At 39.8% G+C, this 14,722-nt stretch overlaps 1 protein-coding gene across 2 annotated transcripts in view; it reads right to left on the bottom strand.

Moving 5' to 3' along the window:
* Window positions 1-14,722, bottom strand: part of PHEX (phosphate regulating endopeptidase homolog X-linked) — a 168,325-nt gene that overhangs the window by 15,777 nt on the left and 137,826 nt on the right. For both annotated transcript variants that reach the window (XM_028522759.2, XM_036016337.1), the window contains 3 exons: window positions 11,260-11,314; window positions 4,762-4,829; window positions 2,279-2,409 (listed from right to left, as the gene is read on the bottom strand). In XM_028522759.2, coding sequence (XP_028378560.1) covers window positions 2,279-2,409; window positions 4,762-4,829; window positions 11,260-11,314 — 254 coding nt within the window. The remainder of the gene's footprint in view (window positions 1-2,278; window positions 2,410-4,761; window positions 4,830-11,259; window positions 11,315-14,722) is intronic.

The following is a 14,722-nucleotide window of genomic DNA, read 5'->3' as shown; positions in this document are numbered from 1 at the left end:
ATACTATTGAAAGCAAAAATACAGATTCAATGCAATCCCTATCAAAATTCCAATGGTATTGTTTACAGACATGGAACAATCATAAAATTTGTATGGAACAATCATAAAATTTGTATGGAACAACAAAAAACCCCAACTAGCCAAAACTACCTTGAGAAAGAAGAACAAAGCTGGAGGCATCAAACTCCCTGATTTCAAACTATATTATAAAGCTATAGTAACTAAAATAGTAGATCACTGGAACAGAATAGAGTCCAGAAATAAACCCACGCATACATGGTCAAATCATTTATGACAAGGGAGCCAAGAATATACAATGGGAAAATACACTCTCTTCAAATAGTTGGGAAAATTGGACAGCCACATGCAAAAGAATGAACCTGGACCACCACCTTATACCACAAACAAAAATGAACTCAAAATGGATTAAATATTTGAATATAAGACCTGAAACCATAACACTCCTAGAAGTAAGAAAGCAGTAAGCCCCTTGACATAGGTGTCGGCAATGATTTTTTAAAATCTGACAGCAAAAGCAACAAAAGCAAAAATGAACAAGTGGGTCCCCAGTGAACTAAAAAGCTTCTGCACAGCAAAGGAAACCATAAATAAATAAAAAGGAAACCTACTGAATAGAAGAATATAATTGTAAATCATATACCAGTTAAGGGGCTAATATCCAAAATATACAAAGAACTCATACAACTCAATAGCAAAAAAAACCAAATGATTTAATTTTTAAAAAATTGGCAGAGGATCTGAACATTTTTTCCAAAGAAGACATAGATGGGCAACAGGTACGGGAAAAGACGCTGAACATCATTAATCATCAGGGAAATGCAAATCAAGAGCACAATGAGCTAGCACCTCACACCTGTGAGATTGCTATTACAAAGAAGACAAGAATTAACCAGTGTTGGCCCTTGTGTACTTTTGGTGGGAATGTAAATTCATGTAACTACTATAGGAAATGGTATGAAGGTTCCTGCCACCCCAGAATTAAAAACAATACCACTTCTGGGGGTGTAACTGAAAACAATGAAAACACTCATTCAAAAAGACATCTTTACCCCACATTCACTGCAGCATTATTTACAACAGCCAAGATACAGAAACAACCAAAGTGTCCACTGATGATGTATGAATAAGTAAGATGTGATACACACACGACGGAATACTACTCAGCCATCAAAAAGAATGAAATCTGGACATTTACAACAATGTAGACGGACCTAGAGGGTATTATGCTACATTAAATAAGTCATACAGAGAAAGATAAATAGCATATAATCTCACTTATATGTAGAATCTTAAAAAATGAAACTGAATTCATAATTAAAGAGAACAGATTGGTGGCTGCCACAGGCAGAGGGTGGAGGTAGGGGAAATAAATGAACTGGGTTTTGTTTGTTTTGTATTTAGTTTAAATACATTGAATTTAAAAATTTTAAGGGAAAAATAAATAAAGCTACTGATTCTCCTAGCAGCAGCTGCCTTGACACTACTGCTATTCTACCAGTTGAAAGAACGGTTTAGCTGGGTTCTTGATCATTGTGAGTATTGGCTAGGGTGGGAGCACACCCTGGACATTTTTTCATGGAAATATTTGTACAATATATGGTAAAAACCTACATAAATTCATCTAGTCATTACAGGAGATGGGTAAGAGTTTTTATTAGGCTGCTGTTCTGTTTCAGCATCCAAAACAAACAAGCAAACAAACACAAACAAACAAACAAACTCTGGGTGACTAGATGGCTTGTTCAGGACAAAAAGGTAGAATCTGTCCCTTACCACCCTGTGGCTACCAAATGACTGCAATATAAATCCATGCTTTTTTCAGTTAATACCGAAAGTCCCTTGAACCACTGTAGACTTGGACTTCAACTACTCCCCAAAACACAGCACGTCTTGTCACAATCTTCCTACGGAAATGTGAGTGAATTGGGGAGAAAAAAAGAATTTGCATTCCTAACAAGTTCCCGTGGGAGACTGAGCTGGTGGCCTGGGAACCAAATGGTGCAGGGCTGTGCAACCCCAGCCCAGGGTGGCTATGAATGCAGTCCAATGCAAAATTGTAAATTTACTTAAAACCTTTTTTTTTTTCGCTCATCAGTTTTCATTAGTGTTTGTGTATTCAGTGTGCAGCCCAAGACAACTCTTCTTCTTCCAGTGTGGCCCAGAGACGCCAAAAGGTTGGATGCCCCTGGAAAGCAAGCTAATGTATAAACAAGAAAAAGGACCCACGACACGCCCTCTTCACCGCAGTTATACTCACATGTAGGCCAGCTTTCTTCCAGTAATAGTTGCTATACTGGTTTACCATGCACTTTGTTTTTTCCTTAAACTTTTCTTCTGAGTCCAGAGACCACCAAGGATCCAGGTTTCCATTTTTATCGTATTTTCTACCTAACAAGAAAAAAGTTAAAAGGTGTTTGTGTTATTCACTGCAATTCATTTCTTCACCTTCCCTATCCATCGCCTTGATAAGCAGTCCCAGCAACAAGCACTGCTCTTGACAGCAACTCCCACCTTCTCTCCAGCATCACAGGTCAATTGTAAAAAGTGGGAAAAGGAGAAACAGGTTTGCAAAAGTTCTTTCCTTCTCAGCAACAAAGAGCATTTTAATAATAAGATTCATCCATTTCTGGCATGCTACCATTCTTCACCAAGCTTGGATTCTTTATTTTCACTTGATCTGACCCAAAATGTTCTGTGGGTTCTGAAATGAAATGGCTTCATTCAGAAAGCCCATGGAGGGAGCTGGAGCACCACTACCGGTGAGATTCCAAATGATCCATAGGAACAGCCCCAATGAGTCACTCACACCCTGCAACGACAGCTCCTGACTCAGCCTGATAGGAGCGTGTTTCCCAAGTTGCCAGGAACTGAGAGACACATAAAACCTGTGTTATGAATCATTCCACAGCCATCAGTGTGGATGGAAGGGCCATCTGTCCTGCTTTGACAAGGAAGGTTGCTCTAAAAAGAGAACTTGGAACAAGAATGGAAATCTCCAGAACATAACAAAAAAAAAAAGATTACCATATTTTGCTGTGTGTAATGTGCACCCACATTTTTGTGCATATTATCCACGGGATTGTTATACTCATGGTATGTAATCATTATACCCATGTATAATGTACATCCTTATTTTTCCCTAAAAAAATTTGGGTCAAAAAGTGCACATTATAAATGGCAAAAAACAGTAGTTAATACATGCTTTTTTGCTACAGGCTCACTCTTCACTTTCTCTATAACCTTCCAAAAATGTTTGGGTGTATCTGAACTATCTTCTATACTCACTCAAGGTTACTAATAGTTTAAATTTAATTATGCAGAGAACTCTGTTGGGCATATAAGAAAGTTCCCTAAGCAAAGGTGTTAATGGGAGCAATCCAAAGCTGTTCTATAGGCTGGATGCCACTACCACCCTCCTGGGAGAACACAGACTCGCTGTCCTCCACCCACTAGCCAACCAATTATTAAATAGTTATTGGGCATGCCCTTATATGTGCAATGCGCTGTTCTAAGTACTGATTACAGAGGGAAATTGCCATCATTAGGTTTTCTCCTTTGAGAAATAATCCTCAAGGCCTCTAAGAGACTGAGGGAGAACAGTACATAAATTTCCTGGGACGAAAGGCCCAGAACCAAGAGACCACTGCTGCCTTTTGTTTCTTAGCTACGATTATCTTCTGGGATAAACCAAGCATGCAAATACAGAAGGTATAGCTCTGGGGATTCAGATGACTACAAGGTAGCTATATTTTAACACGGAGGGGAGACCAGGTGAGCACCAAATCTGTGTGATTAAGAAAGGGCTGGCTAGTGGGAGCACCAGAAGAACTGTCCAGAAAGAGAAGAACCAGAAGGGTCTCTGGCTCTGGGAAGGCATCCAGAAAAGAATGCTGGAGATACCACAGACACGGAAGAAAGAGTTCCCTCTATTAAATATCACCTTGCACCAGCTGGGGTCTTGAGTCCTTGTGTAAATCTTTGTGTAGTTATAGGTGTGATCACGATGTGCTGCTAATTGGCAAGTTTTAGAGATTTCACACAGCTCTCCAAGAATATTCCAAAGTTCAAGGAAAAAGGAGTGTTCATTTAAAATGATGATAACACTCAAAGACTGATCATTTCTTTCATTTACACCATAGTCTGCTCTTTCCTTTTGCTTAAATGTCATCAGGGTACATAGCATATTCTATACTCTGCAGTATTAGGGAAGTGTAACCTTTGTAAAAATCTGAATCTATGCCAGCATAGACAAAAACAGATTAAGCATTGCATAATCCTTGAAATAGTATGAAGGAACCAGTCAGCCAAGCCCCAGATCCCTAACTCACTGAGGCCTAATTTGGCAGCATGTACCATCCTCCTCAGAGCACAGCTCGCACCTCCAGGGAGAGCATCTCGAGATGGTGAATAAAGAAATGACAAAGGGAGGAAGCTACACAGTAATTCCTATAATTATTGTGGCAGCTACAGCAATTATGATCTAAATGCAAAGCTCACTTCACTGAAATTACAAGGTCATTTTTTTCATCATCCTATTTTATCACTAGCGGGAACAATGATGTATTTATTGAAAGCTATCACTGCAAAACATGGGGGAAAGTTTTCAATCAGCAATCATACTGCATTGGATAATCTTCAATCTATGGTGATGCCACTGTGCAAAAGTAATAGCAAGAATTAACATCCATATAGTTAACATTATCCTAAAAGCAGCAGCTTATCCAGTGAATCAGTACTTACCATTATTATCAAACCCATGTGTAAATTCGTGTCCGACAATTACTCCTATAGCGCCATAACTCAGAGATCTACAACATAAATATATAATTTGGAGAAAATTATAAGCATGAATCTCAGAGCATAATCCTTTCATTCGTTTTCAATGACAAGCCAAGATAATCTGTTTTCTAGTAACCATGGAAATAATCTAATAACCACAAAACTACAGAAACTCGAAACTTCTTGTAGAAATGGACAAAGAAAATACAAATTCTAACGTTGTCATTATGACCATGTGTGGGCCTTATTTCTCCTACCCTGTAAAAGACATGGTTTCTCAAGTCCCTTCCAGCCCTAAGGTTTCTAGAATTCTATATCAGCTCTGGCTGTAGTTTATATTTATAAACACCCAAAGCAGTGGCAGGGTTTAAAAAGATCCTGTCAGTAAACATACCATTTATTTTTTATCTGAGAACCTGTTGAAAAATCACTATAGTCGCAGAAGTTAAATTGTTTTCCAAATGTAGTCATAAAAAAGGAATAGAGCCGAGATTAAAAGGGATCACTCTGCTGTCAAAAGGAGTCACATTCCTCCGCTTCCGTGACAGACAAGCTCACGAGTGAATGGCAAAGACTGTGAAGCCTTAACCAGATTTGGGAGAGGCATTTTTATCATTTCGCTTCACCTCTGAAGATGCATGTGGTAGATTATCAACAAGGGTGACTACTGACAATTCCTAACACCCTGAATGCAGTGCCCACCCCCTACCATCAAGAGGCCATCTACAGGGTCCGGCAGAGGTAAGGCCTGTTTGAGTGTGGTTGGTAGGACAATAATATAGGTATAATAATTTATAGTTTTCATTTGAACATTTCACCTAATATGTCATGTGGTGTGACTGAGTGTGATATTGTTATGTTGCAGATTTTAGCATAAAAATGGGGGTATTATTTGTGCCAGACTCTGTATTTCCTTTCCCTTGAATCTGGATTTCCTTTTCCTTTCAGTACTTGCTATGACCAACAGAATGCAACATAAGGGGCTGAATGTGGCTTCTGAGCCTAGCCCTTGACAGAACTTGTAGCCTCAAATTTCCCCCCCTTGGAAGTCAACTCCAATGTAAAGAAGTTCAACTAATCCTATGTAGACTCAAAGGCCTAATGAAGCAAGCAAGAAACACCAAAAGCTGAGAGACTTCTTTTAAAGCAAGAGAGGCCCAGCTGCAAGGCTGCCGGTTGGATTCTGGTCAGGGCACATGCCTGGGTTGCAGGTTCAGTCCCCAATCAGAGCACGTACGAGAGTCCATGTTTCTGTCTCACATCAGTGTTTCTCTCCCTCTCTGTCTTCCTCCTTTCCCTTCCCTCTAAAAATAAATAAACAAAATCTTAAGCGGGGGGCCCAGCCAGGCCCCAGCCACTCCAAGCCAGTTCAACCAGGACACCAGACATGTGAGCGAAGCCATCTTAGATCCTCTGGTCCTACTTAAGTTGCCCTAGCCAACAAACACCAGATGGAGCAGAGACAAGCTGTCTCGGCTGAGTCTTGCCCAAATTGCAGAATCATGTGACAAGAGTGGTTGCTCAGTGGTGCTTTGTTGCACAGAAATAGATAACTGAAACAGAGGCATATTAATGATATGTGAAGAAAGCAATAAGGGGCCTTCCATAAATGTGTCTGGGATCTTCTGTCTCAGCTTTAAGTTCCACAAAGATCAAACCCTTATCTACCTGATTGCTGCTAAATTCTCTGTACCTCGTACATAGTGAAAAGCAACAACAATTTAACTAACTGATTGACTTTATCATTTCCTGCAAGTGACAGATTGACATGTAACTTATTTTAGTTATTTAATGTGTGGATGAGGATTATAAACAACTTAAAATTCTTGTTATGAGGATATTTCCTGAGATTTGCAATCATGCTAAAAATATTTCACAGTTGCTTCCTGACATGCAACATCAAAGTAACCCAGCAAATAGGTAGGACCCATAAGTGGAAGGAACGACAATTTTTGAAGCAACAGTTATTATGGGACATAATGATTCTTAACATGCTAATTGTTTGTCTCAACTATACCCAAGGAAGTGCTGTAAGATTTAATTTTTCCCCTTGGTGGAAATTCTTTCCTTTGTTATTTCTTTCCTGCAAGGTAATTTGCATTTGAAAAAAAATGCTTCCTACTGTTTTTCCATCATTGCAAACCTTCATTAAAGAAGTAAGAGTAAAATTATGCATTTCAATCATAGAGCTATCATAGCAGTGCGGGACAAACTTGTAATTTTACATACTGCTAATTTTTGCAGCAGTAGCTATCACTGTGCAGCCTGTAACATTGCATTTTTCTAGACCTGTCAGCCCTGAGAATCATATTAAAACCTCTACAAGCCTTGGTCAATGCTGTTGACAGGATGAATTTAAGAAATGAACAATGGAGGTTTCTAACAACTATTCCTCAGCAAATGTCCCTTAGGAGGGACTGCTCCAATCAGCTTCCTGTTTGCATAGGGTTATAGAGAATTCAGAAAATGATTGAATCATTGTAAGTTCCAACTCTCAGGCACATAATTAAAATCCTTTGGACAAGAGACAAAGGGGTAATTTTACATGACTAAGCTTTACAATGATAACGTTTCAAGATACTAAATTCGCATCTTCCATTTTATCAATGAACATTATTTAAATTATCATGTTGTAAAAATAAGTAAGCTTTATGCCTTTTAAAATGTGACTGGCTGGCCACAATAAGAAGACTCCTGAAGAGAAAATCTAGCCTTCCAAAACTAAAAGGGCAAAGATGACAATTTTCCTATCCACTCAGTTTCTCTGCTGTTCTTACTACCCGATGGATTTAACAAGTGCACAGGGTTTGCTGTCAACAGGGAAGCAACTGCACTGCCGCCTGGAGCAACCCCGACCTCAAGCAGTCATCAAGTCAGGGCTATTCTATGCCTGAAATGTAAATTCACAGAAATCCCAGTGTTGGAAGCATCTTTAAGGTCATTTAGTTCTATTCTTTAGCTCAGGCGTAGGCCCCCTCTACAAAAACCCATTCAAACGGTCCTCAGACTTCTCCTTCGGCATTTTCTATAACCAGGAGGTCATCTCCCTTCTCAGGTGGCCCATTCTCTCTTCGGGTGGTTCTCAATAAAACAGCTCTCCCTAATGTTAACCTGAAACCTCTTTCCTATTTCTTCTATCCATTGGTCTAGTGTAGTCTCTAGCTGAACACCCTCGCAACCCCCCTCAAATATAGTAAATCATTCTGCCACCTTCATTTTCTTTCAAGAAATATGAAGTTATGAGGTTCAAGTTCTTTCAACTCTTTTTCTTTAGTCATGAGTTCCAGAGCAGCATTTCTTAAAACACAGAGAAAGATGGATTTTAGTAACCTCTGGGTTAAATACATTTAAATAAATTTCTTTCTTAGAGAGCTTCTTAGGAATTTTTATGCTGCTAAGTATTGTGATTCTCCAAACAAAAGGAAGGGGAGGATGACTTCCCTCTCTTACTACTTCATGGAACACACACTTTGGGATATGTTGTCTTAGGCCAATTAAAATCCCGATTCTCTCCTCTGACAACAATTCAGCTTTCCAGTTTACCCATAATTAGACCCAACACTCAGGGGACGGCTAAGCTGACCAGTGGAAGCAGAAAGGATAAGCAGTAGCTGGTTCTGAATGCTATTCATCTAGATCAGACACATGTGTGGGAATCCATCTCACTGGACTGAGATCCCCATGAGGCCAGCATCTCCGTATTTCCAATGCCAACCTTAACAGAAGAGGGATGGTTTCAGTGCAGACAATGAACTCTTTAGGGAAAAAATGCAAATCTCTCTCCACTCAAGTCTCCAATATGGCTCCATAGAAGGTTGAACAAATAGATACTGATATTATTTCCTAAGTTCCTAGAATTTTGACTTCTATATCAGAAAATCATCTCACAGACCCAATAAACAAATTCATTGAATCAATACCTTCAAAACCGAACCAGGCTATTTCTAAGTCTCCAGGTATATAACCATGATAATAGAAGCTCAGTTAAAATGCTAGGGATGAGCAGAATCAAAGAATTCCAGGACTTTTTTAGTTTGAAGGGAGCTTAGCGAATATTTGGGCCAAACCTCTGATTTTATACAAATATACCTTAATTTCTAATCTTAACAATAGGGAAAATTGATTCCAAATATCTGAACACTCATGAAGACTATGCAGCTGAGGCCTGGGTTGATATTAATGGATTTGAGCAATACAAACCATTTTCATTTTCATTTACGTTAACGAGGCTGCTTTCCTACAGCAGGTTTCCTCGATGCCTGCTCCTGTCCCCTCGGCACTGACCATTTCTGAGCACACCAATCTAACAGCTCCCAACTGCCAGCACCTGAAACTACAGATGTTCCTCCATTTACAGCGGGGTTACATCCCAATAAACCCATCCTAAGTTGAACATATTGTAAGTCGAAAATGCATTTAATACACCTAACATATAGAACACCCATAGCATAGCTTAGCCTACTTAACCATGTTCAGAACACTGCCATTAGTCTACAGTTGGGCAAAATCATCTCACATGATGAACACACTGGAGATTATCCATTGTTTACCCTCGTAATCACATGGCCGATGAAGAGCTGCAGCTCATTGCTGCTGCCCAGCAACACAAGAGAGCATCATACAGCATATTGCTAGCTCAGGAAAAGGTGAGAATTTCCAGTGCATTTTCTACTGAATATGTATCAGTTTAACACCATTGTACAGATGAAAAATTGTAAGTGGAACCGACCATCTATAATTGCTTGAGGACTTTCTCCAGACACCAGAGCCCTCTTGGTTTAGGCTGGGTAACACCAGGGAGCTTATACACCTGGGGGAAGCCCCCAATCAATGACAGAAGGTGAGCTGTAGGATAAATACCCAGCTCTCTTGCCCCCGAGATATGATCACCTATATTCTACACCCTCGCAGCAGGACTGAGCCCCAACTGTCCAGAGTGATAACTGGCTTTGTAACAGATGTGTCATAGGCAGAATAATGGCCACCCAAAAAATGTTCACGTGCTAACCATCAGAACCCATGAATATGTGATTACATGGCAAAGGGGAATTAAGGTTGTTAATCAGCTGAGCTTAAACTAGGGAGACTATCCTGGGTTGTTTGGGTATACCCAATGCAATCACAAGGGTGCTTGCAAGTGAAGGAGAAGGCCAACGAGGAGAGTCAGGAGAAGATGGGACTATGGATGAATGGTCAAAGACATTCAACTTGGCGAATTGGGAAGATGGAGGAAAAGGGCCACAAGCCAAGGAAGGTGAACCATTTCTAGGAGCTAGGAAAGTCAAGAAAATAGATTCTTCCCCGGAGCTTCCAGAAGGGAACGCAGCCCTGCTGACACCTTGTGTTCAGCCCAGTGACACCCAGGTTGGACTCCTGACCTACAGAACAATAAGCTAATAAAGTGACACTGTTTGAAGCCATTAAGTTTATAATAATTCATTATGGCAGCCACAGAAAACTCCTATGACACAACTTACTGGCTTCCTTCCCTCATCTCACTTCCTCTCTCCTCTGCTGGTGTTTGTTCCCTGGTGTCACTGTCCAAAAGAACTATGTGTGCTTCAATCCATGTCATAGGGTCTGCTTCTGAGGAAGCCCAAATCAAAACCGTAGTCAGTCAAATTTAAATTATCATGTATCCAAGCCAAAACACAAGAAGACTAAACTTCTAAAATCAAGACAATTTTCTGTGCATTAAATCACCAGAGCAAGCAAAGGCACATAATAAAAGCGGTGATATTATTGATAATGAATATTATCAGAATTGCCACATATAGAGAAATTCTGAATTACATGAAGTCTACAGTCTGTTGCTATTAATGGCCTTTAAACCAATATCCCTAACTCTAGACACTGTCAATTTTGGAACTGTTGTAGAGCTACCCAGGTTATATTTCTAAAGACAAATTTGATTATCATTACTTGCTCAAAAACTTCAGTATTTTCTATTGCCATTGAATGTCCAGTCTCCTTATGAAACATCAACCTTCTTTTCCAGGCTTCTTTTCCACTGTTTCCCTCCATATACCACCTGGACTAGCCAAACTAGAGTCTTTGCCCTATAAATACACTTCTTTCCTTTTCTCACATTGTTTCTTCTATCTGGAATAGTTTTAGACCCATCACCATCAAATCAAATCCCAACAATCCTTCAAGGTCCAAATATTTGCAGTTTGAGCCAATGCATAAGTGAATAAATGCATAAAAATGAAAGCTACCTGTGTACTGGTTGGCTTTTCTGTCCAGTCATACACCCCGGTATAAAGAATCAGAAAACAAATACCTAAAATGGTGAGAGTGGGGCCAGCCCATGCCAGGTTCCATGCTGTCTTTCTGCCGAACCACCACTTGCTTTGGTTTTTGTTTTATTGGTGTTGTTGATCTTTACTTCTACGCTCTGCCACAGCAGCCTGTCCTTCCTTATTTGTTAATAACTGCTTTCTTTACTCATGTACTTACCGAGGATATTCTGTTCCCCAAAAGAAAGGCTTCTGGAGCTCTCCTGCTGGAAATCCTGGGAGAAAGACAAAGAAACAAAATTGTAAGGCATACAGAGATTGATTTGATGATACTAAGTACCTGGCTCCAGCTTTAGCACTGAAGTTTCAAAGGCCCATATGAAAGGTACTCATGGAGTCGGGGCCCTCTAAGGGATCCAACTGTCACTAAGATGGTATTGACTGAACTGAATCTAAAATAAGCACATTCCATAAGTTTCAAGGAAATCATTTTGCATGGATACACTACTGGCAGTGTCCAGCCTGCTATGGACTGGAGTCCTTCACACACAAAATGTGCAGGAGGCCCCCAGCTATCCAGCAGCTTTCCCTACCCAATACCAAAAGGGCCACTTTCGTGGACACACAACCTGTGCGATCACACAGGGCCTCCCATGCGGAAGGACCCTGAACTTGACTTCATGTTCTTCTGTTACTGTTTTGAAAATAAATGTTATCTTTGAATGTGATTTTGTTAAGGAGCATCCAATGGGGCAAGGAAGCATGTGTGTGAGCAAAGGAACCATGCACGATATGGGTGCCCACGGTTCCTAGATGCCTCATTTGCATAAAGCATCCATGTTACTGCCCAGGAGCACAGAACTCTTGCAGACCCATACTGCGTGGGAGTTCAGCAAGACTCAAAGTGAGTACAGGGTAAGCATGTTACATCTAGGACCGAGCAGGTGGGGGTTCTGACAGCCCCAGAGGGCTCTTTCCATCGGAACCAGAACTGGCTTTGATAGGCATTCTAAGAAACATGAATGATTAGCGAACCCTGTCAAACTCTTTCATTCTCCTATTACTTCTGTACATTAGCCAACCCCATACACCAAAAATGATGACAGAGAAGAAAAGGGAAAGATGAAGTGAGCCATAGTTTCTTTTCCTTGCAGTCCTTTCTCACTCATCAATAAGCTGAAGTAGAGAGTGTTGGTAGAATGTGTGTGTATTAAGAAGTGAAATAAAAACAGCTGAGTTAGTTTTGTGCACCGTTTGTACTGTTCCAGTGAAGAACGAAATACACACATGTACAAGCTACAAAATACAAACTGTATACTTTCGGTGATTTCACGTACAAGTTGAAAGCCCTTATATTTGCATTTAAAACTGGCATTGTACAATATAAAGATGAATGGTAAAATTATGCTGAAGATTTAAAATTTTAATTTTCCTCAGAACAGCATTAAATGGCAAATTTTAATAAATGACAAGTCTAGAGAAGGAAAGGCCACAGAAGGCAGGATAAAGCTTTACATTTTAGTGCCTTTAATAGTACTTTTTCTTGCTTTCTGAACAAGGGGCCCCCATATTTTTATTTTACACTGCACCCTGCAAATTATGTAGCTGGCCCTGGGTAGAGATGAGTGGGAGAAATGTTTTGCTTTGCATTGCAGCTCACTACTAAGTTTAACACCCTGAGTGGATCCTCGGAGCTACACTTGCAAGTCATCTCAAGAATAGTAACAAAAACAGAGAAAGAGAGACGCCTTCTCCAGTGTTCTTGCCAGAGCCACTAGGCAAAGCCCCTTGAGACTGGAAGTTGTTTTCATCAGTTAAAATGCTTTACAACATTCTTTCTACCTGCCCTCCATGGCAGGATGCTGTGAGAAATGAGGGTAGGAAAGCCAGTTCTTAATTTAGAAATGAAATGTTAATTCTATTTATTTGTAGGTACAATATATTCTTTATATTAATAATATCATAGTTGGAGGTTTCTAGGTGAAAAAATCTAATTGCAAAACAGAAATGATTCCAGAGAGTAGTTCTCTCTCTTCCTGCTGCTCTCACATAAAGGAAAATGCCTCTGACTTTGAAAGACAACATCCTAGTCATCATCTTAATCTCTACATTTCCTTTAATATCTTGTGTATCTTTATATCAATATTCCATCCTCTTATTGGGAATTACTCTTAGTAATTCGTTCTGATTTTGAAATATATACCCATGTTTTGCTGTGCATAATGTGTACTTTTTTACCCCAAGTTTTGAGGGAAAAATAAGGATGTACATTATACATGGGTATAATAATTACATACCATGGGTATAATAATGGGTACAATAATCCCATGTATAATGTGCACAAAAATGTGGGTACGCATTACACACAGCACATCATACACAGCAAAATACAGTGTTTATGTATATATGCACATATATTACACACATATATACAACCCACAGTGCTTATATGAAAATTTCATCTCACACATTATATCACCAAAAACCAATGGCATTTCCTAATAGGAACAATGATCATAAAGCAACGCGATTTAATTACTCAATCATTCTGGCTTTCCTGCTTGGTAATGTACCCACTGGAAGCATTTATGTCCACTGCCAATCTCTTTCCAGGAAAACATCTGACACCTGCATGAGTCTCCATTTCTGGCGCTTTCGCTATTAGAGGCCCCACACTCACAGGTGGCAGCCCTCACACTCCCTGATCAGCTGTATCTTTCCAGCTTGTCGGGGCCACGGAGCCCAGCACTGATCAACAGAAGAATCTGATGGCCTCAGGACTGTTTTGCTGAAGTGAATGGATTAGCAGTTTAAGCTGCATTTTTGGAGACGTCAACTGGCAAGAGTGACAGATTGAATCCTAACAGGGCCACCTTGGTATCTTATCTCATGAAGTGGATTAAGTTGCATTTAGCAAAGGTGGGAGTAAAAAAAATAAATAAATGAAAAGGGAATTCTTTTTCTCTCTCCTTTTAGTAGGATTTGTCAGGTTTTCTTGCATATCTATTTCATGTCCCTTCTTCCCCATTTCATCACTGCCTCACCACCCGTTTCACTTTTAAGGCAGCTCTTCTTTCTATCAGTATATTTATGGGAGACATTTGTCACAGTGTAAATGTGTGTGTGTACACACACCCATACATATGTGTGTGTATATATCTATATGAACATAAGAGACATGAGAGGGAGGGAGAAGAAAGAGAAATGTAACTACTGAGTTAGCAAAAATCAATGAATTTGATAATAGCTAATATTGTCCAGGGTGTAGGAAGCATGTTGGTGGGAGTACGTCATTGCAAGCATTTTGGAGAGAACAATTTAGTCATCTCTTAATGCTTTAAATACCATTTAGTAGTAAGTGCTGCTACAGAGAAAGCTCAAAAAGATGTTATCACATGAAGAAGATAAGTGAGGTAAGTGAAAAACAGCATTCAGTGGTGTACGGGGCCCATTTATGTGTGATATGTGTAAGCGTATGTAGATAAAGTCAGTTCTGCTTATAACACTCCTACTGAAAAGGCAAATTTGTTCCACCATGATGGATATATTAGTGGAAAACCTGGGGCAATAAGGACATAGAATTCAAGCCAAAAAGGCAATAGTTCTCATAACACCCTTATACGCTTAGTCACTTAAAAGACAGTGGGTATCTTGAACACACCACACTCGATCCAGGATGAAGT

This window comes from Phyllostomus discolor, chromosome X (assembly GCF_004126475.2).
Source record: "Phyllostomus discolor isolate MPI-MPIP mPhyDis1 chromosome X, mPhyDis1.pri.v3, whole genome shotgun sequence".
In the NCBI taxonomy this organism is placed as follows: domain Eukaryota; kingdom Metazoa; phylum Chordata; class Mammalia; order Chiroptera; family Phyllostomidae; genus Phyllostomus; species Phyllostomus discolor.
This window is presented reverse-complemented; position numbering and strand designations above follow the sequence as displayed.